At 39.2% G+C, this 27,426-nt stretch overlaps 1 protein-coding gene across 2 annotated transcripts; it reads right to left on the minus strand.

The window, feature by feature from the left end:
• Positions 1–3,091: 3,091 nt before the first annotated feature.
• Positions 3,092–27,034, minus strand: LOC134006628 (semaphorin-5B-like). Of its 2 annotated transcripts, XM_062445564.1 has the most exons (22): positions 26,919–27,034; positions 17,874–18,062; positions 14,930–15,029; positions 14,653–14,698; positions 13,910–13,972; positions 13,687–13,785; positions 13,152–13,365; positions 12,768–13,053; positions 12,534–12,669; positions 12,113–12,320; positions 11,720–11,927; positions 10,885–11,002; positions 10,514–10,698; positions 10,095–10,238; positions 9,733–9,880; positions 9,047–9,272; positions 7,287–7,508; positions 7,020–7,190; positions 4,959–5,108; positions 4,592–4,627; positions 4,250–4,461; positions 3,092–4,003 (listed from the first exon to the last, which is right to left on the minus strand). In XM_062445564.1, the coding sequence occupies exons 2-22, from the start codon at positions 18,016–18,018 to the stop codon at positions 3,842–3,844; spliced, it is 3,279 nt and encodes a 1,092-aa protein (XP_062301548.1). In that variant the 5' UTR covers positions 18,019–18,062; positions 26,919–27,034; the 3' UTR covers positions 3,092–3,841. The 2 variants fall into 2 exon arrangements, with proteins under 2 accessions (XP_062301548.1, XP_062301547.1); XM_062445563.1 differs by lacking the exons at positions 3,092–4,003; positions 4,250–4,461; positions 4,592–4,627; positions 4,959–5,108 and adding an exon at positions 6,145–6,255.
• Between the last annotated feature and the right edge of the window lie 392 nt (positions 27,035–27,426).

Consider the following 27,426-nt stretch of genomic DNA (forward strand, 5'->3'; position numbering starts at 1 on the left):
ATACATGATGTCACACACATCTGGATTATTTCCAGTGTATAATGGAGCTAGTTATTTGGTTGCCAATCATTAAAATTATGCAGAAACACTATTTCTTCATTTAAAATTAGTTTTTTTTTTTAAATGTAATCAATCAATCAACGATCAGTTAAGCAATAACACAGTATTTTGCCAATGTCAAACAATATAGAGAAAGTGCTACTTTGTGGTTGCACTTTTTGCATCAACTGCAACAATATTCAGATTTATAAAGTAGTGTGTGACAGTATGAGAGAAACATATTTGTATTTTTTAGGGGGGCAGGGTCTGACTCGCAATGGCGGACAATCAGAGAATGCTTTTTTTTTTATAGATCTTTGAGCTTTAAAACCAGAGTGGAAGTGTTAAGTGCTTCTCAGATTTATGATTCGAAATACAAAAATATGATAATGAGCTAATAGCTAGTTTTGCATTGAAAATGCACTATATAATATTTATTGAAAAATTGAGATATTGGCACCAATATTTATTTATTCATGTTGATTTTTTTTTTTTACAGTGTACATTATAAAAAAATATAGAGTACCAAAAGTTCACAGTGTCCAAAAGGCAGTGTTTAGTCAAATTCACATCAATTATATTCAGCAGAAGTGTGTTTTTTGGGAGCAAAACAAATCCATTTAGTGAGCCATCAACAAACTGTGAAGATATGTATATTGTATATTTCCTTGTCACACCACAGGGTGAGAACGCCCCCTTTTAAAATGAATATCTCCACATACATACACACATATTTGTACAGTTAAAACAAACGTGTACTGTATATTCATGTAAGAGTGTCAGTAGGTAACCCATGCATGTTCGCAAGCACCCAAACACATATTATCAGGGCTGTTTGTTTCATGCTACATAACACTGCAAATGGTGAGAAACACCTGAATTCATTTCTTGGTATTTACATTTTAAAAACACAAGATATGCAATATACATCTTACGGCACAGACTAACTTAAATATAACCAATACTGTCATGGAATGTAACAGAAAACGTAGAAGGTAAATATTTGAACTTGTTCTAAAGGTGATGGTGTATGTTACTGTGATGGTGTACATTTGTTGGTAAAAAAAAATTACATATTGCCAGTGAAATTTTGTCAGATTTGTGAGCATGTTTGGTTGAGGGTGCTGCAGTGACTTTTTTGATATCATGACTAAAAGTTGTAGGATCTTCAAATCCTTCACATAGTTACTCTAATAGCCACTACGTTGGGCTTTTCAGCAGTAGAACTCGTGGTGACGCTACATTTTATGATTTGGTAATGTTAAAAAACATTTTCAAGAAGTTTCCTGGAAGGAACTACTTAATATGGTACTAAATGTGGGGAAAATAGAGACAACGTTCAGTATGTACATTTGCAGTCACTTGTTTCCAATGAATTGCCAGCTTAACCTAAAGACTCTGTCAGTCAGTGTATGTGCAGGCATGTTCACATTTACAGTATGCATGTAACAAATATACAAAAGGAATATATGAAATAAAGTTTACAGTAATAAAAGGAAAATGTATATCTACTTAGAATTTACCGTAAAGAGAGCAATTCTATCAAGGACACTTCTATATAATTTGTACCAAATAACACTGTTTTTTTCCAGGTAACTTCTCAAAGATTATTCAGAAATTATACAATTTGTAAACCACAAGGCACATGTTACACATAGCCCGCAATTTGTTGAAACAAGCAACAGAAATGTGGAATGTATTTATAGACACACAGATTATTGGCTGTATGCACTGTGTTTATACCTCATGCAGGCAAAAATGTACATATATATAAAGACAACCATTCACTCTCACTTTCACATCTAGTGACAATTTAGAGTATCCAGATCACCTCACCTATATGTGTTTTTGACTGTTAGCAGAAATTGGAGCACCCAGAGTAAATCCATGCAAATAATGTTTTTTTACTTGATTATTCCAAATTTGCTCACTGTTTCCTGTATTCAGAAGCGAAATTGATAAATATAGTTATAGTCCATCAAAAAATGTTTACCTTGCATTCCTTGATGAAAAACAAGGTATTTAGCATTTTTATCAAAAACAAATCTCAATGTAAGTCATTGCAATGCTGCAGAATATTTTCTACATGTTGTAGATTGTGTTTTTCCAGCTTCTAGGCAGCCATTGTCTTCCATTAATGTCAGTACAGTATGAAAAACTAAGTAGAGAAACTTGAAACCTGCTTTAGCAAGTTAATCCATCACATATTGACAAGTTCCTTTTTTTTAATCAAAGTTACCTTTTCATTGCATGGCACTGCAGTTGGCTGATTTATGGTATGTTCATTTGCTGTGACAAGCTCTGAAATATACAAGCACAATGTCGTCTTAGTTCAAAGCTGTATTACTGTATATTTGGTGATTGTTGAGCATTCATTTTAATGCACTAACATCCAGAATATAGGGGTGTAAAAGGCAAAAATGCCACGTTTTCAAAATTCAACTTCATCATTTTTTTCAGCAGATACAAAAACAGTGTCATTTGTGATTCATGTAATCTGCTGAAAGAAAAGCCAGCAAACCTGCGATGTACAGTACAAAGTGAGGCCTGTCAACAATGTCTTTAAGGTTGTTCCCCATTGTCAACTCTGCTATACATGAAAATTAAAGCAAATAAGCCGGAAATCTGAAGGTCTCTGTTCATTTCTTTGCTCCATTCACACACAGTGGAGGAAGAAGTGTGTGAATGTTGGTCACAACACATCATTTGTCTGGTTTCTACTCACAGTCTTTATTCAGAAAACTTTCTTCATTGTAAATGGCAACCCATACTTCCAAGTGTCCAAGCCATCTACAGAGCAGTATGCAGTATTACTGAGCCCTCTGAAGTCACCTGACAAAAATGCAATAAAACAGTCAAAAGATGAGTCTCTTTTCAGTCCAATGAAAATCCAGGTTCATACAATGTCTGAGGTCTAGTTGAAGCCCTGGAGCTCTGGGTTGTACCCTGTTGTCACGCTGCCCTGAGCACAAATGGAGCACCTCAGGGTGGGTGAAGAGGAGAAATGGTTCTTCCTCCAGTGGGTAATGGTTGCTGCATACCTTTATGTGTTGGTTGATCTGTACTAGCACATGCCTCTTTTTTCTGTATGTTATTGTAGCTTGCACACAGATGTCTTCTGAACTTTTCAGTGAAACCAAAAGGATTGCAGTCGACCACCTTCTGGTTGACGACTGGCTCAGTGCCTGTATGACTAATTAAACCATAATTTCTTCTTCTGCCTCAAAAAGAGGCAACCATATTTTGCAGAATATGGGGAAACAATTAGCTTGCCAGCTTTTACAAGAACCTCAGCAAGGGAATGAATATTACATGACTATTATAGGGCCAGTTCACCCAATTAAAAAAAAAAAAAAAAAGATTTCTTAATTACCTTTAATAATATCTCCCCATGGGGATTTTGGTTTTATTTGTCCCGGTTTGGAGATATCTGTCTCTGAGATTTTGCTTGCATTCTCAATGAATTGGAGGTAAATGGACATTTTTGTTTTGGTTACCTCGGAATATAGAAATGAAACTGTTTTTCATTGGTGTGAGCACCACGAACAAAATCTGGGTAAATAAAACCAAATCCATCTTCATGGTAGCTAAGTGTAATTTAAATGAACCAACTCATAAGTTAAAATTGGTCCTTGGTGTTTTGTTAAAATTACTTTGTCCTTTACCATGATCAGTTGACCACTATGTTGATTCAATTGTAAAATCCATCAAATTCTGTGTTTTTTGAATAATGAAACACTTCAGGGTGGAGTTGGGTCAAATAAAAAGGGGCTTAGTTGTTTTTTTAGAGCCAGGCTTTCTCTCAGCTGTGCATGTAGGTCCTGCAGGGGGAGTCTGGATGGAAGTCGTACTTGCTCAGGCTGGGAGGGTAGTAGGTGGTGGTGAACATGTTGCTGGAGGCCAGTGGGGATGGGAAGTGGTTGCACGTCTCATCATTCACATGGAGATTGTTCTTGTTTAGTGTCTGTAGTGTAGAGGCAAAGAGAACATTGTTTTTCTCAGATAAAAGCAAAAAACAAAAAAAAGTGGCATCACTTTTCAGTTCTTTGTTACATTATTATGTTTGTCTCTCCCTCAATTTTTTGCTCGTCTTCCTCCACTTTAACTATCTGATAAAAGTCATATTATCTAGAGTATAATAAGTAAAGATCAAAGCATGAATGGACTGCACCAAGAATTTGCACTTAAGTAAATAACTAAAGCAACCCACCTTAAACTCCATGGGGATGTACTTCTCATTCTTTGGCGTGCTGTTGCCCTGCTTGTTGTAGGTGAGGTGGTTGGGTGTGCTGGGGTGGATGACTGCGGACTCTGCTGACGGTCGGTTCAGGTGGTGGCAGTTGGAGTAGACCAGAGCTGACAGCAGGGCTGCTGCAAAGAAACTGGCTGCACCCACAGCTACCAACTGGAACAAGGTAAAGGCTAATAGCAAGAAGGGTGAGAGAGGAAGACAGCAAAGAGAGATGATGAGAGAAATGGGGGGCTTATCCATTCGTAATATCATTACCGGTCTGACAAGTTAATAACAGATTTTGATCTAGGAAAGACATACTTCCACAGCTCTGGTCCTCCTGCCCGGGTAAAATGACTAGAGAAAGACAGACAGACAGAACAAACATCAGTGTAGTGAAGTAAAATCATTACAGCTCCAAGAGATCAAACAATAAAAAATTACGAGACCAGTGAATTTCTCTCAAAGGCTGCACTGTTCTCGAGGTAAGCAGAATGCTGACATCTTCATTAATCCATCTTTTTAATTTCTACAGACACAGAGTGAATGTGTCAGCATTACATTGTGTCTCATTAAACCTTTGTGTGACTCCAACTGGATTTTTCCAGCTTATATCAGCAACAGCCTGCAGGATTTTACTACATTAGCAGCCTTGTTCCAGTAGTTTGACTGAAGAGTATGTGCTTACCTGGCACCTCATGAGGCTTACATGGCCTGGACTGGGTGATGTTGCCCTGGCAGAGACTGGCCTCAGCCTCCTGGTCCTCACTACAGCGACGAGTACGATGCTGCAGACCCCCCTCATCACAGTCCCCCCAATCTGACCAATCCCCCCAACCTGTTGACCAAAGTAAAGATTGGACAGAAATAATTGATATTTGAGATTGAAAGAATAAATAAATAAAAAATAAACAAAATGAGACATACAAACAATAGTTTTAGGGTTATTGACTAGACAGTTTACAACTGCATAACAAATTGTATTACATTGTTCATTCAGGATGCAGATTTGTTTTTAGCTTCTATTAAACAGAAGCACCATAAACTGTAAAAAATGCCGAAAAATTGATTGGTTGACATAAACGTTTGATATAGATAAAAAAAAAATAAGATGCAGCTGATTTTCCATGAATATTAATGTTTTGGGACCTGCTTCAGTGTCCTTTAATATTGTCTTGTTTTATTTCCTTTAGTGTAGATGTAGCACCAGCAAATCACAGCCAAGCATTATTAAATATCTTAAGATCACACAATTTACAAAAAAAAGGTATGTATCTAGAATTTAATAGGATTATTTTAGGGAGAAGTCTTTGAACTTCCACTATCAAAGTGGTTAATGAAAGGATTTTCCATTCGGGGTCAGCTGATTGTTGCATGTTGGCTGCCCCACAAAGGCAGCAAGGGGTCGCTGTAATGAGATACACAATATTAAGTGTGGTTGGTCACCAAGTGTGCAAGCTGAGAAATGCTGGCCACAGTGCAGCGGTCATCATCAGTCAACAGTCACATTTAAGCCTCTTTGTTTGCCTGCTGTGGTTACTTTGTTCATGGAACAAAACCGGGAAATGGATGACAATTTGATTACACCAATTTGCTTCCTATGTTTCTACTTATGTAAAGCAGTGGTTCTCAAGTGTGGTCCGTGGACCCCCAGAGGACCTTGAGGGGGGTCCATGGTCCATAATTTGTGTCATTTTAGGGGTCCTTCACATGAAAACATTTGAGAACCACTGACCTACAAGACTTAAGGAATAAAAGTACATACAAGTTGCATAGATTGTTAGTGTAAGTGGTAAAATTTAAGGCTATTTCATTCATTGTTTTTTCTGTTTATTTTCTGACTGTCAGCCAAAGCAAGCTGGGACAAGCTCCAACAAACATGCTGTTTGCCCTCTCAACACAAATATTGATTCACTACTTGCTGTGCGGATGAGATTTCCCATCAGTGTCCATACAGACACCATTATTTGATCTAGGGAGACACGCTGAATCAATGCAGTGCATTTATGGTGTAACAATTATGATAAATGACAGTTACATAATATATTTCTTATATACTTTGTAACTTTCATATTGTGAAAGTTACAAAGTGCTTAACACAGGCAAAATGTTTAAGTATAAACATTATATATATGTAAATAACCAGAATGCAAAAACCTTAGCATTACATGGTTTGATTATATATCTAAAAGACAATGGAGGGCCACATTTAAATATAATAATTTTGTGAAAAATAAAAGTAAATTAATGCCACTATGTGTTTATTTTGAATATTTCCACTTTTTGCTCTCCGATGGCTGGACCAAAAAGGCAGCTTTGGCTGGTGCATGCTGCTAAATTATTACTTAATTAATTATCCTATTTAGGCCTATTTATATTACTAATGCAATGGGATCCATCCAATTAAATTGAGAAAGAAGAAAACTTGGCTTATTTAAATATAGTTTGTAAGTATTTGAATAGCTTTGTTTAGGCTTAACAGTAAATCACATTGGATTTTTTATGAAATTACTACATGGTTAAAATGTTGCAATTATCTGTAATTTGACAGTTGAGTTTAACATCCATTTTAGAGGAAATGACATATCCCTAAGGGTAAATGCATGCAGATGCCACCGTTTTTGGCTGTTTTATGTTTTAATGTGACATAAAGCTGAGTGTCCTCAGCATATCAGCAGATATGATGTGATATGAATATTATGTCTCCAGATAATTTTACATAAAAACAGATTTACATAAGCTGTCATACCTTCACAGGCATGTGTATTACAGAGGGCCTCTTCTGTGTGCAGGCCTATACAGATGTCGCCTCCATTGGCAGGGGGAGGGTTGCTGCAAGTCCGAGTCCGCTGGTAATGCCCGCCCCCACAGCTGGCTGAGCACTGGGACCAGGATGCCCAACAAGACCACGCCCCACTTACTGGAACACACGCACATAAGAAACTTCATTTATGTAATATAATGTAGATATTCTGGTCTTGCAATTAGACTAAACTAGCAAAAATGGCCCCGTTACCTGGGCACGGGTTAGGGTTACAGTCCTGATACTCCACTGGGGATCCTATGCAGGCACTCGGGTTGGTCCTCCCCTCTGCTGTGGAGCAGCTACGTTTCCGGGTTCGGAAGCCTCTGGAACACTGCTGGGAACAGCTGGACCATGTTTCCCAGGATCCCCAGCGGGCACCTTGGGGCTGGGATGGAGTTCGGCCACTCGTCTTTACCAAGTCTTCAACCAGAGCTTAAAAACACAGAAAACATATGTTATTTTCTAGTAAGAAAATAAAAGAACCATTAACAAAGTAATTATTTTTATCAGCTACTTTCACATGATAAGCAATTGACAGGAGCAGTGAGAAAGAGAAAGAGACAACTTTCACTCAAAGAGAGGAGTGAAAGTTGATCCCACTGACACAACCTGCTGAATGAGTGAAATGCTCAGTCTCTTAAGTTCTGACAAAAACTGCAGAATTGTATCTTTTTTTTGCCAAACTCAGCAGACATAAACCTCTTATGAAACATTAATTAGCTAGGTGTAATGTGGGTCATGTTAAAAAAATGAACTGGTTGTCTTTATACACCCACATACACATTCTCACAATCACAAATTATTAACATATGAATAAGGAGTGCTTCCCGAGGCTTCAACTGAGGCCAGCAGAAACACTTCATTCAGACTTCTTTCTCTAGAGGCGAGAGGTCGAAAGCAGCCACACAACTTGGGATAAAACAAGATGGCATTTCCACATCGTCAGCTTTACCCATTTCGGAGTGGAAAATATTTTTGTGTTAAACATGAGAGGAAGTACAAGCCTGCAGGTCTCTAAAGGCATGGAGGAAGTGGGCATCTGCTTTGCCTATAACGGTTCAATGATATTTAATCAATCTGCTGATTGATGGCCACACACACAGTTTAACTACATTCTGATTTTGATGAAACCAGCTGTGTTTACTGTGGCAAACCGAGAGCTATGCCACCTGCTGCACTGTTTAAAGCCCAGACAGATAGATACAGTATATTAGACGAGTCCAATTTACCACCCTATCCCCAGGTTAGGGTGACATCTGGATACACCTGCAGTCTATCAGGTAATCGCCACACCAGCTGTGTCTCTATGGTAACAATCAAGGACACCTGATGATGACTGACAAAAAGAGAAAAACATGGCTACATTTGCAGCCTGTTAACAAATCTGTGGGGAGGAATGTGAGAACGAATTCAGTCCCTCATATACTCCAAAATGGATGGAGAATTAGAAAAAGTATTTAAGAGGATATTTAAGAGAAATCATTCATCTCTTTTTGAGAAGAACGTGACTCCAGGCTTCCAGCTCTTGCCATGATTTCGATTATTTTTCATTCAATCTCCTAGCTTTTTTGTGGTGTTGAAAGCATCTTATAACTGCTATTAGAGAGTGTGAACAGACCCATTAGATTGCTGCCAGCTTATTACAGATCTGACACTTTCTTTACAACATGAAGACAGACTGTAGCTTTCAGATCTGCCTCTTCCTCTTTATGAAACTGCCTGGACTCATTGATCGACATCATTATCATTATTTGTGTTCTGTACAGCAGTTAAAACCGTTTCATAGAAGTGATAGAAGTCATGAACATTTTTATCAGAGATGTCGGTCCAGCTCTTTGTTACGCATCCAGTATCTTTGTGGTTTTACTATCAATCATCCTATTAATACTTTGACTCCATCAGAACTCTATCAATCTCTAACCATGACAAACAGGTGTCATGGTCATCCTTGCTCAATTCCCAGTACTCACTGTCAGTCTGACAGGTTCCAGACCCATCATTGGGGCAGAACCGGGTCTCTAGCTTCTTCTTGCCCATCTGGAGTTTCTGGGGGTCAGGTAGTAGTGCCCGACAGGTGTACCTAAATCTCTGTTCTTGCCGTGCCCCATCTTGACTAACGTTGACTGGCATCCAGGGTGTCCAGGGGGTGTTGCGGCGCACCTCAGGGCAGGCCTCCAGGTTACAGGCTTTATACTCCTGAAAAACAGGATGGATGAGGCCTATCACCTTTACTGCAGATGAAAAGTCTAAACTCATCACTATGTCTCAGCTGTCTGTTCCACTGCAGGTTTTGCTTTATCTCCCAAGGCCATAAATTATAAAATATATAATATATAAAAAATAAATAAAATAGAAATATTCTTTTTTATTAAATTTCAACATCTTATTGTTGTTGAGTTTTTTTGCACATTTTCAGGGGATGTTAACTTACTCTTTAAGCATCTGTAAATGATTTTTTCATAATAGAGAAAAATAATTAAAGAGGAGAAGGAATTATTTAAATAAATCTAGCAGGAATGTTAAATAAATAAATCTGTCATGTCAGATTCATTGTTTACGTCATATAATGTCAGTATACTGTGGAAACAGGTTGATATTCTTGGCCATTTACTGTAATAAATTAATTCATCAATCTGCTATACAAGCAGTACAGTACTGTGGCACATCCAGGACAGCTGTTTCCATTCTGACAGGTTCTGGTTCTGGAGTGGACCCCTCCTCCACACTCAGCGCTGCAGTGAGCCCAGGGTCCCCACGCTGTCCATAACACTGGAAGTGGACATGGCTTTTTCTCATTGCACAGCCTGGAAACACAAACCTCACTTAGACGTGGTGTTAAAATGCAGTTTTCTTTTCTTGATGAACTGTAATGAATGATTGATCAGCCACAAACATATGTCTGCTTTTAAGAATATTTTTTATTGGCTGGGGAGCCTAAAAGATTCAAGAATACCTCAATTCCCAGCACCTAGCAAGGATTCTACTCATAATAAAGTGATGACATATCATTTCGCTCACCTCTCCTCTCGACCCTGGCCTACACAGATTCGACCGCCGTGGCGAGGCGAAGGGTTGTTGCAGGTCCGTTGCCTCACTTCGAATCCGATACCACAGCTACTGCTGCACTGACCCCATGAAGACCAGGGAGTCCAGCCACCATTCCTGAAGAACATAATATGAGACTGGAAATGCAAATACTGTTACACGTGATTTATGAATCCATGAGGTAAATGTATAACCCCTAAAACCAGGAGAACATGTGATGCACATCTCTGGGCTCAAGATGCTTATAATCAATTATTAATCAACAATTAGCAGCTTAGGGTAATTGAAACTGAAATAAGTAGTTTAGTCTTTGTTGTTTTCTGTTTTGGTTAAATTTAAGGGTTAATGTTGATATACTGAATACATAATATATACCGCGTAAGAGACTGTACCTGGAACAGTTTGCCACCTGGATTGTTGGGCCTTTACAATCAACCCCGCCACACTGGGCCACAGGTCCATCACACGAGCGGGACCGACACATACAGCTGCTGACGGAGCCCTCGCCGTCATCGTGGTTGCACGGTTGCCATGTTGCCCAAGGGCCAAAACCACCATCCTGAGTCAGGTTCCTCACCTACAGAGAGGATTTAATAGGGAAAATGCACATTAATTAATGTTCTTGGCATTGGATGGGTGCTTGTTTTTAGGCATTTCTCACAAACATCTCATGAACCTTCTATTAAAAGTGTTTTTGGTACTGTATATTGTATAGTACCAATACACTCTACTGATTGCTATTTTGTTAATGCGTGTGTCTTACTGGGCACTGTGTGATGTTTTGGGTCCACTGGTTCATGTTGGAGCTTTCCTCAATGGTCGTGCAGCGCTTCTGTTTGTGATCCCAGCCACAATAAGGGTCCCGAGCTTCCATGCAGTGACTAAAATAAGTTCAGAGAGAGTTAGGAATCAAAGTTTATACATCTCTACAGTCTAAAGTCAGCAAGATTGTCTAAGAATTAAATATTCAGTTACGTTAATAATGTTGTTTTGTCTGTATGAAAGGACTTCATTTCTGTTTCAAGTAGCAGAGCTGATAAATACTTAGAAACTGTACTTATACTGTAAAAACTTGTCAACATAGTTTAAAAGTGCACTCATTGTCAAGAAATCCATTACTCCCCTGCTTAAGTAATGTCTGAGCCTTGCCAAAATATGGACTGGCAGTTCAAAAGCAGTTTCTCATCAAGGAAAGTAAACAGGGCCTTTAACGTAATCAACTTTGTCAGCATTTATAGTGGGCCTTTCAGACTTGGACACCCACAATTGTTTGTCTCATTAATGACACCTAGTTCATAAATCTTTTTAAGTATTTTCAAGTTGAGCTAGTACATTTGCACACTCACCACTAGCAGCAGCAAGCTCACAGACTGAGTACGCTACCAGATTTAAACTGCAACTAAATGATCAACTGTAGATTTTGATGTGCAAAAGCTATCATTAATAGTTTACTTATATTTTTTAATTACAAAACAAGTCAATAAATTCTCTATTCATGATGTGACAGTCTCACTTGCTTTTTACAAAGAGAAACCATAACTTTAGTAAAACTGACATTATATTTGATATCGCAGGCTTTAGGGCAAAAGGGATCATACCGTTCAGTTGGGTAGCTGGAGCAGCGCTCCAATGGGATCTTCAACAGCCGGTCTTCAAGCCCCACAAACAAAGACCTGTCACTGTGGAGGATTTGTAGGCTCTTGATTGGCCCAATTTTCCCTTCAGGGAGGATCCTGAGCTCTTCCAGGTAGCAGCCTTGAAGGCTTTTATTGGTTGTGGAAAGTGTCTTCAGGATGGTGCCATATTCTGATTGGACAAGCCAAAAAAAGGAGAAAAGAACAGGACTGAAAATAATCTGGTGTAACTTTTTAAAAGTTATTAGTCAGTTGCAGGGATAAAAAGATGGTCAAACTAATTATCCACAAACTAATTTTTATTCAGGAAACTAACTGTGTGTTTTTTATGTTTGCTCTCTCTCCCCTCTTGCTCACCAGTGCCGATGTACATGACATGGTAGAGGGTGTCTTTGCCCTGCACAATGTCCACCACCAGTTTAGAGAGGCGGAGGTTGTCCTGGGTGAGCAGGGGGTTGACGGTCAGCGGCTGGACCACATCATTCATCTGGAAGAGTCGCTGGGCATCCTGGAGGCTGCGCTCTGTCAGGTTCCCTCCAGGACCACCTTCCTCTAGAGTGCCACACTGAGGATTATCAGATAGTCAGTTGTTGTTATGAGATAAACATGATGGAGCTAAGAAGTGTGCTAAGCTACACTTTTTCATGGATATCAGAAATTCCTTTTCTTTGCCTTGAAGAAAAGTTTGGAAAATTGTATAAGGACAGAACTGATTGTCTAACACAGAAAAACAGCTGTGTGGGTATAAATATTTATAAGTGTCCATGTTCAGAGTTACCTGAAAATTGGGAATGGGATTTGGGGTAGACATCCAGGCAGTGCGGGGGTTTTCCTGGTAGCGGAAAGGTCCATTGAAGGCCTGGGTGATGGAGCTCAGGTTGAAGGCACAGACAGCAGAAGCTGATATGCTGTTGCTAAGGGAGATGGGGAGGATTTAATCAGTCAGATCTTGGAGGAATTTGGTCTAAGATATAAACTACCAACAATTTTGTTATTAATAAAGGTCACTCACACATTGGTGGTGAAGATGCCATAGATTAGGTCCTGCTCTGGTAAGTAGAAAGTGCTCTGCAGCTCGTTGTAGTAGAACGGGATTTCTCCTGAACGGGAGCAGTTGAGTCGAGCCTTCATGAAGGTGGTCCATGTGTCCTCCAAAAGAAAACGACCACCCATATCATTCTTACACACCCGGGCCACACGAGAGAACACCATCTTCCCACAATCGTTTTCAACAGCAGTTTCCCGCAGGAAGAAGTACGCAAACCGACCGATCTCATAAACAGAAACAAAATGAGGCTCTGGAAGACACATGGGGGGAGAGAAGAAAAGATACTGGGATCAATACAAGGCAGAGAAGTTCAATGGTAATGATAAACCAGTGTGGTGCTCTGTGTACCGTTGAGCCATTTGGAGTTGTACTGGGCGGTGCGCAGTGGTGGCATGTTCCCCAGGCTCCTATAGATGACAGGGTCACGTCCTGAGAAGTCGATCACTGTAGCGGCATACAACTCACCCTTCTCCGTTACCATGGCAGTGGAGTTGTGGCGGGGGTCATAGGGACATCGAGCAGCACCGTTCACTGTGTCCAGAACGTGACTTAAATTACCAATCTGACAGAAAGAATGAAAAGGGGTGTAAATATAATTGAATGCACAATAAATACAACACTTTTATTTGGTTTAGGACAGTATGATAAATCTTGAGAAACTAGCATTTCCCAAATATATAGAGCTGATGCAAAACAAAATGTTCAACTGAAAAAGAAGAGATTAAGCAAATCTAAAGAGTTAATAGCTTCATAAATGACTAGTAAAATGGTTTGCATCATAAAGCCACCAAAAACACTTTTTCGTTAGCATACATTACAAAGAAAAGCATCCTTTTAGGGCTCAGTTGACGAGACAGTTAATCAAACAATCATTTGTACTTACCTGTCTGGTTATACAGACGGGTGTGAAAGCGTTAGTCCCGCACGTGAAGAGCATCATTCCACTGATTAACAAAACCCTGATGTAGTTTTGACATTCCTCCTGCAGATAAATGCACACCAAGTCAGTTTTAGAGTTTCATGAGAATTATTGTTCTTTCATTGATAAAATATAAAAAGCTGTTTCAGTTTGCCAATTAATCAATACACTTTGAAAAGAACATTACCTCTGACTTCCCCTTGCTCTGGCAAGAACGCCTGGTGTCTTCATCTGGTGCCCATTCTGTTGCCTGAGGGCGGAAAAACAGACATTGTTTTTAGGAATTTACAGTAACTGGAAAAGGAGGTTGCACTTCAATAATGGGATTCTCAGTGGAGTGCTAAATATAAAATCCAGTAAACATGTTCCAAAAATATAAAAGTTTGCACATCTTACGTTTCTTAGTCAAGGAGGACAAAGTACTAACATTTCAACATTTCAATACAAAAACACTCAGGCATTTCAGTACAGAGCCTTCTTGAGAGCATTTGGTGAATATTAAGAGGACAAAACAAGTGTGCATTGGAAACACATGTAAATTGGAAAAGGATTTTTTGACCACTAGAAGCACAATGGAGCTTTTGTTTGTTCTTGTACACCTGGGTGACATGAGGGTGAGGCACTTTCCTGCCAAAGGTTTCATATTATTCCACTGATCTTCAGGTGTTGTTAATATGCAAGTAAATATAATAACACACCAGCAAAGGCATGGAAGAAGAAGACAGCAAAAAAGTAAAAATAGATACGACAAAGAGCATTTATAAGGTAAATATTAGGAGATACAGGATACAAAACCTGACGTAAAGCCAGGAAATATGATTTTAAATTTCCCTGTATAAAATACATAAAATGAACTAAATAATAATAATAATATTAAACATGTAGTTTCACGCTAGGTTAACATAAATACTTGGCTTGGCTATCTCTTACCTGTATAAGGGAAGCGTTGCTCAAACTCAGTCTGAAGAGAAAGTTTCTGTAAAAGAGATTTTTCAAGTTGCAGTTAAAGCAGCAGGTGGTTTCACAGGCTAGTTATGCTCTCTGTGTATTTGGTTATTTTGTGTAATGTTGTCATGCATGAAGAAAAGTTAATATATGATCTCTGTCTTCTTGTAGTTTATCTCATTTTCTTAACTGTTACATTCTTTACATGCATCACTGTATGCTGGCAACAAATGATGCCTGGACGCTGTTTGAGTGTTGTCACCTTGCTCCTACAACAAGTTGGTTTCTACTCAGGTCCAGAGCCAGCTGGGAAAAATCCTTCACTCCTGGTTGGGAGAACTCTGACATCCATGGCCTCAACGCTGGATAGAGAAAGAACCAGAGGATGAGGGGGGGGGGGGGGGGGGGGGGGGGGGTGCAGGGCCATGATATGAGATAGACAGAAAAACAAGAGATGAGGAGAGAAAGAAAAAGGGAAAATAAATATTATCCAGTGTTTGCGTAGGAATCCTCCTCCACCAAATGGTACCTGGCTCACAGCTCCAGCCTCAGTTAAGCCCCCTGTTTTTTGACTAATGTGCCACATTTCTCTCCAGTGAATCACCTGATCCAGTGGTGTGACAGCTCCACAAACTCCTATGAGCCTTTGAATCTGATGCCAGAAAGGAGGCTCAGTCCCAGGATTCAAAACTTTACAGCCTAAGGGTATAGATTTGGCTTAAAAAATTGGGGCGCAGAATATAATTAGTCAGGAGGTCTGTCTGCATGTGAATGAATAATCAGTATTTTTCCTTTCTTTTTCCTGTTCTGTGACAATGTTTTAGAGCTTAAAACTGGGTTTGTCATGCCATACTTTCTGGAGCCAGAAAATGGTTATTTTGTCTGACCAAGAGTCCAACCCCCCCAAAATGTACAGATTTAAACTGATATGAAACAAAGAATATATGTAAATCCTTGAGCTGGAGAAGCTGAAACCGTGTAGTTTGACATTAAAACAATTAATAATATCAAAATAGTTGCTGATTAATTTTCTGTTTTTCAACTAGTTGACTAATTAACTAAATGCTGTCAAAATATGATATAAGTCTAATGAGTCTGAAGGTAAAACACTGCAAGATCTGAGAAGTTTAGTTACATTCACAAGAAGCTCATTGTGCCTGATAAGAGCAATGCTGAATTTTTAGTGGCAAGAATGAACAATCATTTATAGATATAAAGAGACAGATGTTGATATTTGATTAGTATCAGTTTCAAGTTTAACTGATGGGATTGATTGAAGTCCAATTTTTTTGTTCAAATTAATTAGACTTGATTTAAAATCTCCACCCTGGCAGGATGTCAGCTAAATGAAACTGAAAACTAAACAAATCACTGTGGCTCTTTTCCATCAGTTTTACTCGTGAACAAAAACACATGCAACAAAGTGCAACAAATCAATCCTTTCTACAAGGTTTCAGAGCAAATTACTGGCGCCTCACCTAAATGAACACTAGTTGCTTCAATTGGACATAAACTGGTGGGACAAATATTTCCAGTATAGTAATGGCACGGTTTAGCAGGCAAACACTTTGAGCTGAATGGAAGCTGACATCCAGTCAAAATAACATCATCAAAGCCTCTTTCACAGTTATTAGACGGCCAAAGAGGAGCATTTAATGAGGCCATACTGCAGACACAACATTCAGAGGATATATTGAATATATATTTCATTTAAACTGTTACATCTCAGCGTACTAAATGGCTTGAAGTATTGTCAAGCACAGTTCTAAAATATTAGCACCTATAACTCAATGCAAGCGAGCCGTGATGCATAAAGAGCATTAATGCAGATTAGTGCAGAGCTTTTGACACCAGACCAATAATAAAAAACAACCCTCATGCTTTGTAATATCCTTTATTTATCTCCTATAAAATGTGAAGCAACATTTTGACAGGTTAAGAACAACCACTGAGTCCAGACGGTTATTTGAAACGATACCATCATTCTTGTCATGCCTCAGTTCCACAACATAAACCATCACTTGAACAACAGTGCTTTTCAGAGGGAGCCATAAACTCCAAATTGTTTTTGTGCATTCGCCTGTGTACATAATGGCCTGTAAACTCACAGACGGTCCAGCACACATTCATATTCGCAAACATTATTCCTACAGCTCAGCAGGAGAAAATGAAGTGATGAAAGACCATTGCATGTTTTCTAGCAGCAGTCTTGTCCTAATTACTCATCCTTTGACCCCCTGTGTTAACTGTGTGGAATTAGAAAGCAAACAAAGCCTCGTACAGTACAGGAGAACACTAGCGAATTGCAGAGGAATTATATGTGGAAACTGATTTGCATCCACCTAATGTTTTTTTCAGCATCAAGAAACTCTTTTAATTTCCCTGCTACACTGAAATTGTGAAGGTGCCACAGTAGGTAGCATGCCATCTGCTGCTTGTGTGCACAGTCTTATATCATACATCCATTATCTTGTGGACTTCTTTTACATTACTCAGAATCAGGAGGTTTTTGTGACCCAACCACACCGTTTCCACACAGAGGAATGAGGAGTTTATGAGGTTCAATAAATAAAATATCAATCCATCAATTTCAAATTTCAATTATATCCATTTATGATTGCTGAACGAGCAGATTATTTCAAATGATATTACTAATAAAAAACAAGCTGAGAACGGCCGTGGATGCAATTTTTTTTTTTAATGCCGTTGTTTTGAGATCACAAGTTAATTTATCTCATTATCTCGAGAAAACAAACAGGCCGATTCCTCAAGATAACGAGATAATTTATCACAAGATTGATCACGGGTGGAGCTCATTCTCATTTGTTTATTCCTGTTTTCTCCTCTTCATGCTCAGCTATTAAGATCAAGCACAAGAAGCCTTCAAATAGCTCTTAATAGCTCTCTCTCCACCTCACTTTCTTTCTCTCATTAAAACTAATAAAAAATGCTTGAAATATATAGTTTGATATGTGGTTTAGTACTTCTCCATCATGAAACATCCAATCATATTATGAAGTTAATCAACATGCTATATGGCCGTGACACAGAAGTCATTAATAAAGGTTCTGTTAATATTAATGGGCATGCTGGCATATTCATTAATTTATTCTCTCCATCTCTATACATGGATGGATGGATGGACAGATTGATGGTGTAGCTGTGTAGCTGACATAAACTGACATTGATCGTATTGATGCACTCACCTTGATACGAGACGACAGGATGTTCTTTTCTGTTGCAGTCTGCAGGTTTAATGTGAGACTGCTGGGACAAACACAGAGATGAATAGATGACCAGCACAAGGCCACAAGGGGAGAGGGCCCGCGCCCCCCACCCTGATGTAACCATAGTTACAACCACATCCAGTCTTCGATCAGGTCCACAGGAAACACCTGTAGGAGCAGAGGACACATCGGTCAATCTGAGCACCAGTCAGAATCAAACATCAGGGATGGCAATTTCTCTATAAAAAAAAGTCCAAGAAAATCAGTTTTGTGACCTAAAATGATGAAAGGTAAGAACCAGTTTCACAATAGACACATAAATCACCAGTAGCAGGGTCAATAAAAGGGATTGCTTCTATAGCACTTGTGACCCTGAGAAATGTATCAGAATTTGGATTCAAACCCTTTTAAACAAAAAGCATTCAACTTTGGAAATCCATATTCATTCAACACTACTTTTCAGTTGCACACCCTTTCTCGCTCTCTGCCCGCCTGTCCATCCATCTAAATTAGTTTTGCCAGTCGCTCAGCCCAGCGGTCCCTCTGTTGGCTCTGTCTGTCTACTCTGGGTGTCCAGCCCCTCGCTGTCAGTGGGACTCGGTCATGGCTAATTCATCTCAAAAGGCCAGAGCCGCCAATCTTTCTAACGCAGACTCTTAAACCAAGGGTGCCATCAACAGAGCTCTTCATGACTGAGAAGACCCATTCAAAGACGAGTCCGGGCCCAGAGCCAAACAGGGGGCTCTGAACTTTGAACTGCGAGCCACATGAAGGGTCTTTGTGTCAACATCAAAATCCATTTATGTACATCACATCTGCTCAAAGATGACGATCTGGTGGTGATGATGATTAGAGAAACTAGACACAGGGGTAGAAGGCTGTGTTAAAACTGATCAACAGCAGACAAACTGAACTCTTTGTCACTATAGTGTACCTGCTAACATACAAACATCGAGGTCAAAAGGACATGTCGCACATGTGCGTTCATGTCTTTTTCTGGGGATGAAAAGCACATGAACATTATGCAATATACTTAGTTGTAAATGAATCAATACAGACACTTTAAATGATTTTCAATCTTCATACCCTTGGAGAAAAGGTCTTACAGAACAATAAGCTGGGCTAAGTCACACTTTGTAGTATAATGTTAAGAATTTAAAGATAAACTAGAAAAAAAAGGAGAAAAAAGTTAAAATTAAAATTGCAGGTGTAGACACTGTTAAAACAGGTTAAAACTCAGTCATTCAAAAAGTTAAAACTGAGAACAGTTGAATTATAATCACTGAAACATTTCAGTTTTAGGCAGGTGAATTATCAATTTGTATGTAAGTGCTGTAAGTACAATAAAACTAACAGTTGAAGAAAAAGAGCTGAAAGAAGTTGAAATTGGACAGTCAGCCTCAAAATTTGAACTTTCAGCTGAGATTAACCTTTGAAAATTGATATTTTAAATTACTTTCACATTTAAAAACCTTAGAGAAAAGGTTGAAGAGAAGTGGGACTATAGTGCATACTTGATTACAAATTGTTGGCACTGAAATATAATCACGTACTCCATTACATTTATTTGCATTTATAGGTCAGTATATTTGTCATTCTTTTGTAGCAGCTTCCTTTACTCCAACCAAACTTTCTTGTAACCCTAAAAGCAGTTTCCTTGCAGCTGCTGGGAGATCGGGAGAACAGAAGCAGTGAATGTCTGTCTGTCTACCGCTCACTGGGAGGACTCAATGTGTGTAGAGGCAGAGGTTTTTCAACCTGCTGGGTCTAACATTGCTGCCTAATGAAGCGACATGAACAGAGCCTCCACCGCTGGCCTCCCTTTTGTTATGTGGCTGTGCTCTTCTCATCGTGTGAAGGCTGGCCAGTGAGAGGCCTAATGTTTTGGGATTTGTCTACCCAGTACAATGAGAGAGGGGCAGCAGCAGACATCACTCAGATTCTTCAGCGGGATTGGGAAATGTACAGATGCACATACTCCCTCTGTGATCAGCCGAAGCTAAAGATAAAGGTCTTATTTGAACAAGTCCTGTAACCTAAATGACAAAACAGTTTGTCAGTGCCTCCCAAACAGACAGTAAGTCAATGTTCAATTAGATGAATTGAGATTAGATTAATTGCACTGAAAGTTTATACAGACATACCTGCCGCCCTGACTTGTTCGAGCACTACCACACAGTCAAAGTTTAAATGTGTCCAGTACTCTAGTTCATGACTCTAAATACCAAGTGGTAGCCTCCGGGTCTGTAAAAATGTAAGTGCCAAAAAAAGCTCCTCAAATGGTCACTTGAGACAGGCTCCAAAAGTGAGTCAGTCTACATAGACCCCTATGTTAAAAAGCCCAACTTTACAGCAGAGATAAACATGTTTATAGCATGATTTATAAAAAAACAACAAAAAACTGTTATAGTCTATGTAGCTCATTTCCCCGTTTATGACAACCATTCAAATTTTATTAAGGCTTAAAGTTGTGCATAATTAAGGGCATGGCTGCTTTAATTGACAAGTTGGCTACTATGGCAATGGAGTATAGGCATAGCTTTAACTGTCACTATTTCAGTGTGTTTTCAGCTCATTGTGATCACCTAAAAAGTCTCGTTCAGCATTGTACTAAAAGATCTCTTAACAATCAGTTCAGTTTTCTCCGGTGAGTACATTTTGTTTTAACGTTTTAATTTTAAGCCTGTTTTTCACTTGCAAAAATTAGCATTAGCATTATCACAATTAACTATAGACTGTATATCCACCATGCTAATCACACTAGCAGCTAGACTCATGGTCAGTTCCACTCTCTCGTCCAAATATGGTCACTTCTGGCTCTAAAAATCCAAGATGGCAATGGTCAAAATGCAAACTCGAGGCTTCAAGACAGGCGTCCACAAACTAATGTGTGACATCACAGTGGCTACATCCATTATTCTTTACAGTATATGCTAAATATCAAGTATTTTATTGCTAATAAGCAAATTTGAGCATGTTAACACACTTAGCAAAGCTAAATGTTGTTTTTGACTTAGCCTATAAGTGAATTATTTGACTTATCAGTGTCTATCAATAGTCCTAAAATTGCTTGTTTTGTCTGACCAGCTGTTAACAATCCCTGAACAATCTCCTTTTTTAATGATAAAACAGAAAATAAGCATATTTGGAAATGATTAGCAAAATTAACTACTAAATTAGCAAATTATTTAGTTAATCAACTAACTTCATCAGTTGGCTATACAGAGTTGACCAAGAGTTCCTTTAATGCTTCCAAATGTGGCTTAAATGATCACATCACAATGTGTCAATGAGTTTTGTGGACTTTTGGAACAGCTTAACACATTTTGCTGCCAAGTGTGGCCAGTGAGATGTAAGATATTTCAGATCTAGGAGCTTTGACTGGAAAATAGGAAGTAAAAGTGGCAAACATTCAAACCACAAGCCATGTTTTCCTGGAGCCGTGAGCGTGTCAGAACATTCATTCATTCGTGTAGCTGCCTGTGCTGGAAAAACACTATAAAGCCTTAACAACCTGTGAAGAGATTAGAAGTACAGAGCCTCCGATTCATGTGACCTGTTTGGATTGTGGGAGGAAAATCACAGGAACATGGAGTGAACATGTGACCTCCTGACAGAGAGGAACACAGCCAAGATTTTTAACCCAGGACCTCCGTGCTGTTAGTTGATAGCACTAACCACTGAGCCACTGTGCATAAAGTTAAGTTTCACTGTATCAATAAACAAAAAATTGACAGGTGTGTACTTTATCCTTTATCCTCTTTATCCAATGCAGCTGTTTGCCTTGAGTTTTCTCCCTCAGTATAGACTTACTTGTGTTTTTGTGAGAGCTCACTCAAACATCACGTGGACTGTGTCACCTTGTTCACAGAAAACACAGACTGCATAACAAATGCTGGTGCTTAAAGTCTGTAGCACTGTTAACAGATGAAGAGGTGCACTGGAGTTTTCTTGACCCAAAAATGTGATTCAAAAGAGGATGTTCACACCATGCTTTGCCCCCTCTCATAGCACTGGAGGGAGTATTTGTATACATGATGGGATGTCTAGAATTCCTTTGGAAAATTTTTGCACAATTAATGAAACATTGCACCCCACCATCATACTTCAGCCTGTTGAGTTGAACTGGAATGTATATATGTTTGGAAGCTTTAGTTGATGCAGTATATAGATGCATTTAAGCACTGATGCATGTGGAGACTCAAATTAAATGGTTTCGAGTGAATTTAACGATATGCACTTGCACTTTTGGGAACAGACACAACTGGAGTAAAGGTTACAATGCCCGAGGTATTCACAGACTTCTGATCTCAGCAGCCAACCGACTCTGAAACCGAAAATAAGCTGTTGGGGGAAAAATCTGTTTTCTATCATTTTCAACTCAGACTAACTCTGCAACAAAACCTGCTCACCGCACCATTTCTGCACACTCATCTTCTTCACACAATATATGTCCACATATGGGGTGTTGACCCGACCTTTCATTTTACTTTGACATTTATTACTAGTGCTTGATTTGTTGCAGTTCCTTCATTTTAAACAATATACTCACCCTGTATGGCAGATTATAGTTCAACAAATACTAGATGACATTTGAGAGTTAAGGATCCCTTCAATTGTGACCAAGCTCAATAGTGCAGAATCAGATCTATCTTCCATAGCGCCCCCAGGCATCTGTCTTAACAAGTTAGAAGCTAGTTGAAGCCTTCATAGTTTATGCTTCAGTGTAAATATTGTGATGGCACATTTTACAAGTGTTTGGACAGAGTAGTTATGTTCCTGCAGCGCTCCATCATGGCTGCACAAAGTTTACACACTGCAGTGTTTTTTTCAGGCTCTCCTTTTTTTCTTTCATAGGACCAAACGTAGCCAGTAATTAGACTTTAGTGTTGAGAGAAAAAGTTGAAAACCTCCTAGTTGCTTGTTTTGTCTGCAAACCGACATTTCTTGAAGATATTACATCTTTCTTTTTTTTTTAAAGAGAGTTGAAAGAGAGTTTTGCTTCAAGCCACTTCATATTGAGTAGTGCTGAAGCCAGAGCTCGTCTTTGAGAACACTGATAAAGCTGAATTTGCAAAGTTTATAGGCAATGCATCAAAGCTATGAACCAAACCTTGCATCCCACTAATCGTCACAATCACCACTCCTGGGAGGATTTTAAAGCATGCATACAAAATTAAAGTAACATGGCGCTTGTGTATTTTTAGTGAGCCTCTCTTCTTTATTTCAAGAACTTTCTATTCAAGCCCTCTGGCTTTGTCTTCAGACAAACTAAAGCAGTAGAACATTTCAGTCTTTACAGAAGCCAGAGGGATGGCCCTCCCATGGTGTGTCTCACTGGGATATCTTCAATTTACTGCTTATATATGAATGAGCTGATTTGATGGAGAACGGAGTAAAGCATGAAGGAACCTCTTTTGTGGCCGATGCAACAAGAAGGTTACTAATCTTGAATGCACCGACAGGGGCAGCCATACTGACACTGTGAAGGTGCTATTTCTTTTTCTTTCAGGATCAGTAAAACCACTTCGGTCGTTTCTTACAAAACAGCTATTATAGTGAATTATATGTCGTGATCTGACTACAAAAGTTGCACAAAGACCTTGATAATGCTTAACAGCACTTCGAGCGGGATTACACAGGCTACAAAATGAGCATGCTGAGACACTGGGTGTGTGTGTTAAGTGCAGCTTCATTAAAATCCAGACAAATCCCCTTCACCGAGGTGATATATGACAGGGAAATTAATTACAAGTAATTATTTCTTCATTCAGAAGGGCTGTAATTTGTTCCTCAATGGCATCAAAAATAAAAGGTTAGCCTGGTGCGTAACCCTTGTATATCTGCCTCTTATTTAAACTCTCCACCCGAGTACTTGGACTCCATCCAAATATCATTAAAAAGAAACACTGACCCCAACCCCCCTACCCTCACCTCCCTACACCCAAAAACCTGGGATTCCAAACTCCAAATTCCTCCTTAATAAAAAGAGCTCACAAAACAACTGCTGCTATCAAAAGCAAATCCCCACCAGAAAATCTCTGTCCTTCCTCTCTGACTAACATAGTAGCAGCTTCCACTTTAGCCTTCACCTGGAGAGAGTAATATTAATTACCAATGAAGTCAGTTCATGGAGATTTGTCAGTTAGAGCAAATGGACACTGAGAGGGCATCCAAAGACTCTCCATCAAAATATTCAGGGAGGACCATTTCCGAGGCAGTGTTCTCAGCTCCTTCCTACCGGGGTGAATGGCCTCTCTGTGCAACCTGCCAACTATCTGCCAATGGCTTCTCTCTTTTACAAGTGAATAGACTGAGTTTAGCCACAGTTAAAAAGACACACTAACGTGCCATGGCTGCGCCACAATGGCCGCTCGGGTAATTTGCCAAACCTAATGATGCCGGTTTGGCCTCAGCAAGAGGAGGTAGATAGCAGGAATCCTAAAGAGGCACACAGCTGCACTGATCCCTCTCTTCCTATCTCCCCTCTCTCACTCTCCTCTCTGTCTCCCTCTCTTCTCGTATCATGAACTCCATTTCTGTTGCTGTTTTGAATAAACAGCACAACTAGGGCTGTGGCCAAATGCATACCTCTGCATTCTCTCTTGAAATCCTTCACTATCAAAGTTTTTCCCATTTCTCCCCCTTCAGTCAGTAGACATGACTAAAAATTGCTGTTCTGCCCGTCCATTCTCAACATGAATCAATACACAAAAAACGTGATAAGAAAAAGAAACTACAGTTGTCTCAAACTTAAAATAAGGAGTGTCATGAGGTACATTTATTTCCAAGTTTCAGTAATTATAACAGAGTTTTCTCGCTTTTAGAACAAATCTATATGTTAACATCCTGCTTTTTGAAGTACTTAAAGCTGCACTAATCCTTTTTTTTTTTTTTACAGTACATGAACAATGAGTTAAAAACACCATGTGTAAGAAGATGAAAGAGGTAACTCATACAGACAGACCCACAGAGAATTATCACCATCTTTGAAGTTCCTCTCAGCTATGGAGATAAAGTCTAAAATAAAGCATGAAGAAGTGTGAGTAGTTTGCTAACTTGTAAGCAAGATGGTTCACTGATTAATGCAGCTTTAAGTTATGATTATCACAAGTTTGACAGATGCAAATATAAACAAACTTAGTATTAATCCAAAATTTGATTAATTGAGAATGATGTGTTATGTTTTAATCTGTGGCAATAGCTGTTATCAATGCATAAGGCTCTATACAGATGCTAAAATCCTGCTTAAAGTGGAAGAAAGGTTTTTTTTGCCAAAGTGCATTCACCAACTCACTATCTCCACACAAAATAAAGCCTGTGCAAATGGACTAGATGCACTCATGTATGACGACTGTATGTGAACTGAGAAACAAATATAGTGCGTACATTATCAAACCACAAACAGTCAAATCCACACCTCTAAACTGTCTTACCTGATGCTTACATTCCCTCACATACTGAACAGACATATGTAGACAAACCAGTATCCAGAATACAATGATACCATGATCACACAATCTACCCCCTGTATGACCACCTGTTGTTGTGTGACTGATGCTCTGATGACTCTGTGACAACTTGCTAAACTAGTGCAGAATGAACTCTCATGCTCAGACAGCATCCTTGAGTCATGTTTGTCCACAGATATGTGTGATTAACTTTTGGGTTTCCATGACTAACATCTGGCAAAATCTTAAAGTAATAACACAGTCAGCCTTACTAAAGTGTTTTAACTATCATTAAGTTGTAATTAACACTGTTTATACAATACTGTCACCCTCGTGGGGCTCCTGCAAATGGAGGAAAAATACTCAAGCTACTATCTTGAAGTGCATGTAATTTTAATAGTTAGTGGCACAATACAAATGAGACTTTGAATGAATTATTAAAATGAATTTTTAAATGTTTCTTCATGGCCTGCCAGTACAAAAAGGTACAGGTGCCAACTAAGACTGCATTTGGCTATACAAATAAATGACTAATGACTAATTTATTACATCTAATTGATGCTGCTCTCATGGAGAAGGATATCATTAAATCTAGTCAAGATCAACAATCACACAAAGCACATTTGTGAAGATTATGATGCCAGATATATGGCAATTATTTTCTGCCATGATTAATAGCTCATTTTATAAAAATACCACACAAATGACTAATCAACTAAAGACTTAAAACTCAACCAAGATCCAATTAGTCGTGTAATCAACTAAGAGGGGTGCCAGCCCTGTTGTTGGAAATTATTTCTTGTGGAAGAAAGGAGAGGGTGATTATAATTTTCACATACAAATTGTCAGCTACCAGCTGCTTCTGATCAAAACATATTAGGATCCCAAGAAACCTTGATTTAGAAAAGGGGAAAAGGGAATGTTAAACATTGCTTGAGGTTAAAATCTGTGCAACATGTGGCTCCTGCTGGACAAACTATCAATTGCTCATCTATTTAATGGTCAGGCTAAAAAAAACACATTCAGACATAATTTTACAATCCAGACCGAGGCTATAGTATTGATCCATGGTTGGGAGGCTTGTCTACTTTTTTCCCATCCTTCTCTGTCTCCCTTCTGTTTTTCTCCCCTACACCATCCTCATGACAATTTCAGCACTCATGCCTCACACAGAACAAAGGAAATATCCACCATTCATTACCTGAACCCCCCTCCCAAAACCACAGCCACCAATGTTAACACAATGTCTCTGCACGCTACATCAATCTCCCAAGTCAGACACAGAGTGATATAGGCAGAGGATGAGAGTGAAAAGGGAGGAGGGAGAGGTCGAGCCTCGAGGGTCACATTATAGAGCATTAAAGGAGAAATTAGCGTGCAGGGAGGAAAAAAAACAAACTGCAAGAAAAACAGGCACAAAAAGCAGGGAGTTAGACACAAAGACAAAAAAAAGGACAACACAAAAGAATAAGTAATTGCACTGAAACAGTCAACCTCCACATGGGATATGTACATAGATACACACACACACACACACACACACACACACAAATATACAGGAAAATAAACTTACTTGTTGACCATCACCAAACTGATTCAGGAGGCAAACGAGTGGCACAGATCCCAATGCTTCACATGGTGAGAGAGAGAAAGAAATGAGGTAAGAGAAACAAGAGAAACAGAGAGAGAAAGAGAGAGAGAACTTGTTACACATCGACACTCAGTGGCACGCTGACCAGACTGTGGGCAGGGAGGTGGGGGGGGGGGGGGGGGGGGGGGGGGGGGGTAAAGGGGTGTGTGTGTGTGTGTGTGTGTGAGATGGGGGAGGTGGGGGGAGTAAAGCATTCCTGTTTGCGCAGAGTAAACTGTTAACTCTGTGAATAGAGAAGGGATGTCTGCCCTGCGTGAGTGTGTGTTTGTGTTATTATCCTCATGAGATCCAGCTTTAGCTCTTGGTGAGATTTTGAGGTGAGGTCGTCTTTCTGGTCCTGATTTGGGTTTAAAATGAGGTCAGATTAAGGTGGCAAGGGCTCAGCGGTGCACTTTCAAGTTTTTCATCACTTGACATCACATTACACTAA

This window comes from Scomber scombrus, chromosome 24 (assembly GCF_963691925.1).
Source record: "Scomber scombrus chromosome 24, fScoSco1.1, whole genome shotgun sequence".
Classification (NCBI taxonomy): domain Eukaryota; kingdom Metazoa; phylum Chordata; class Actinopteri; order Scombriformes; family Scombridae; genus Scomber; species Scomber scombrus.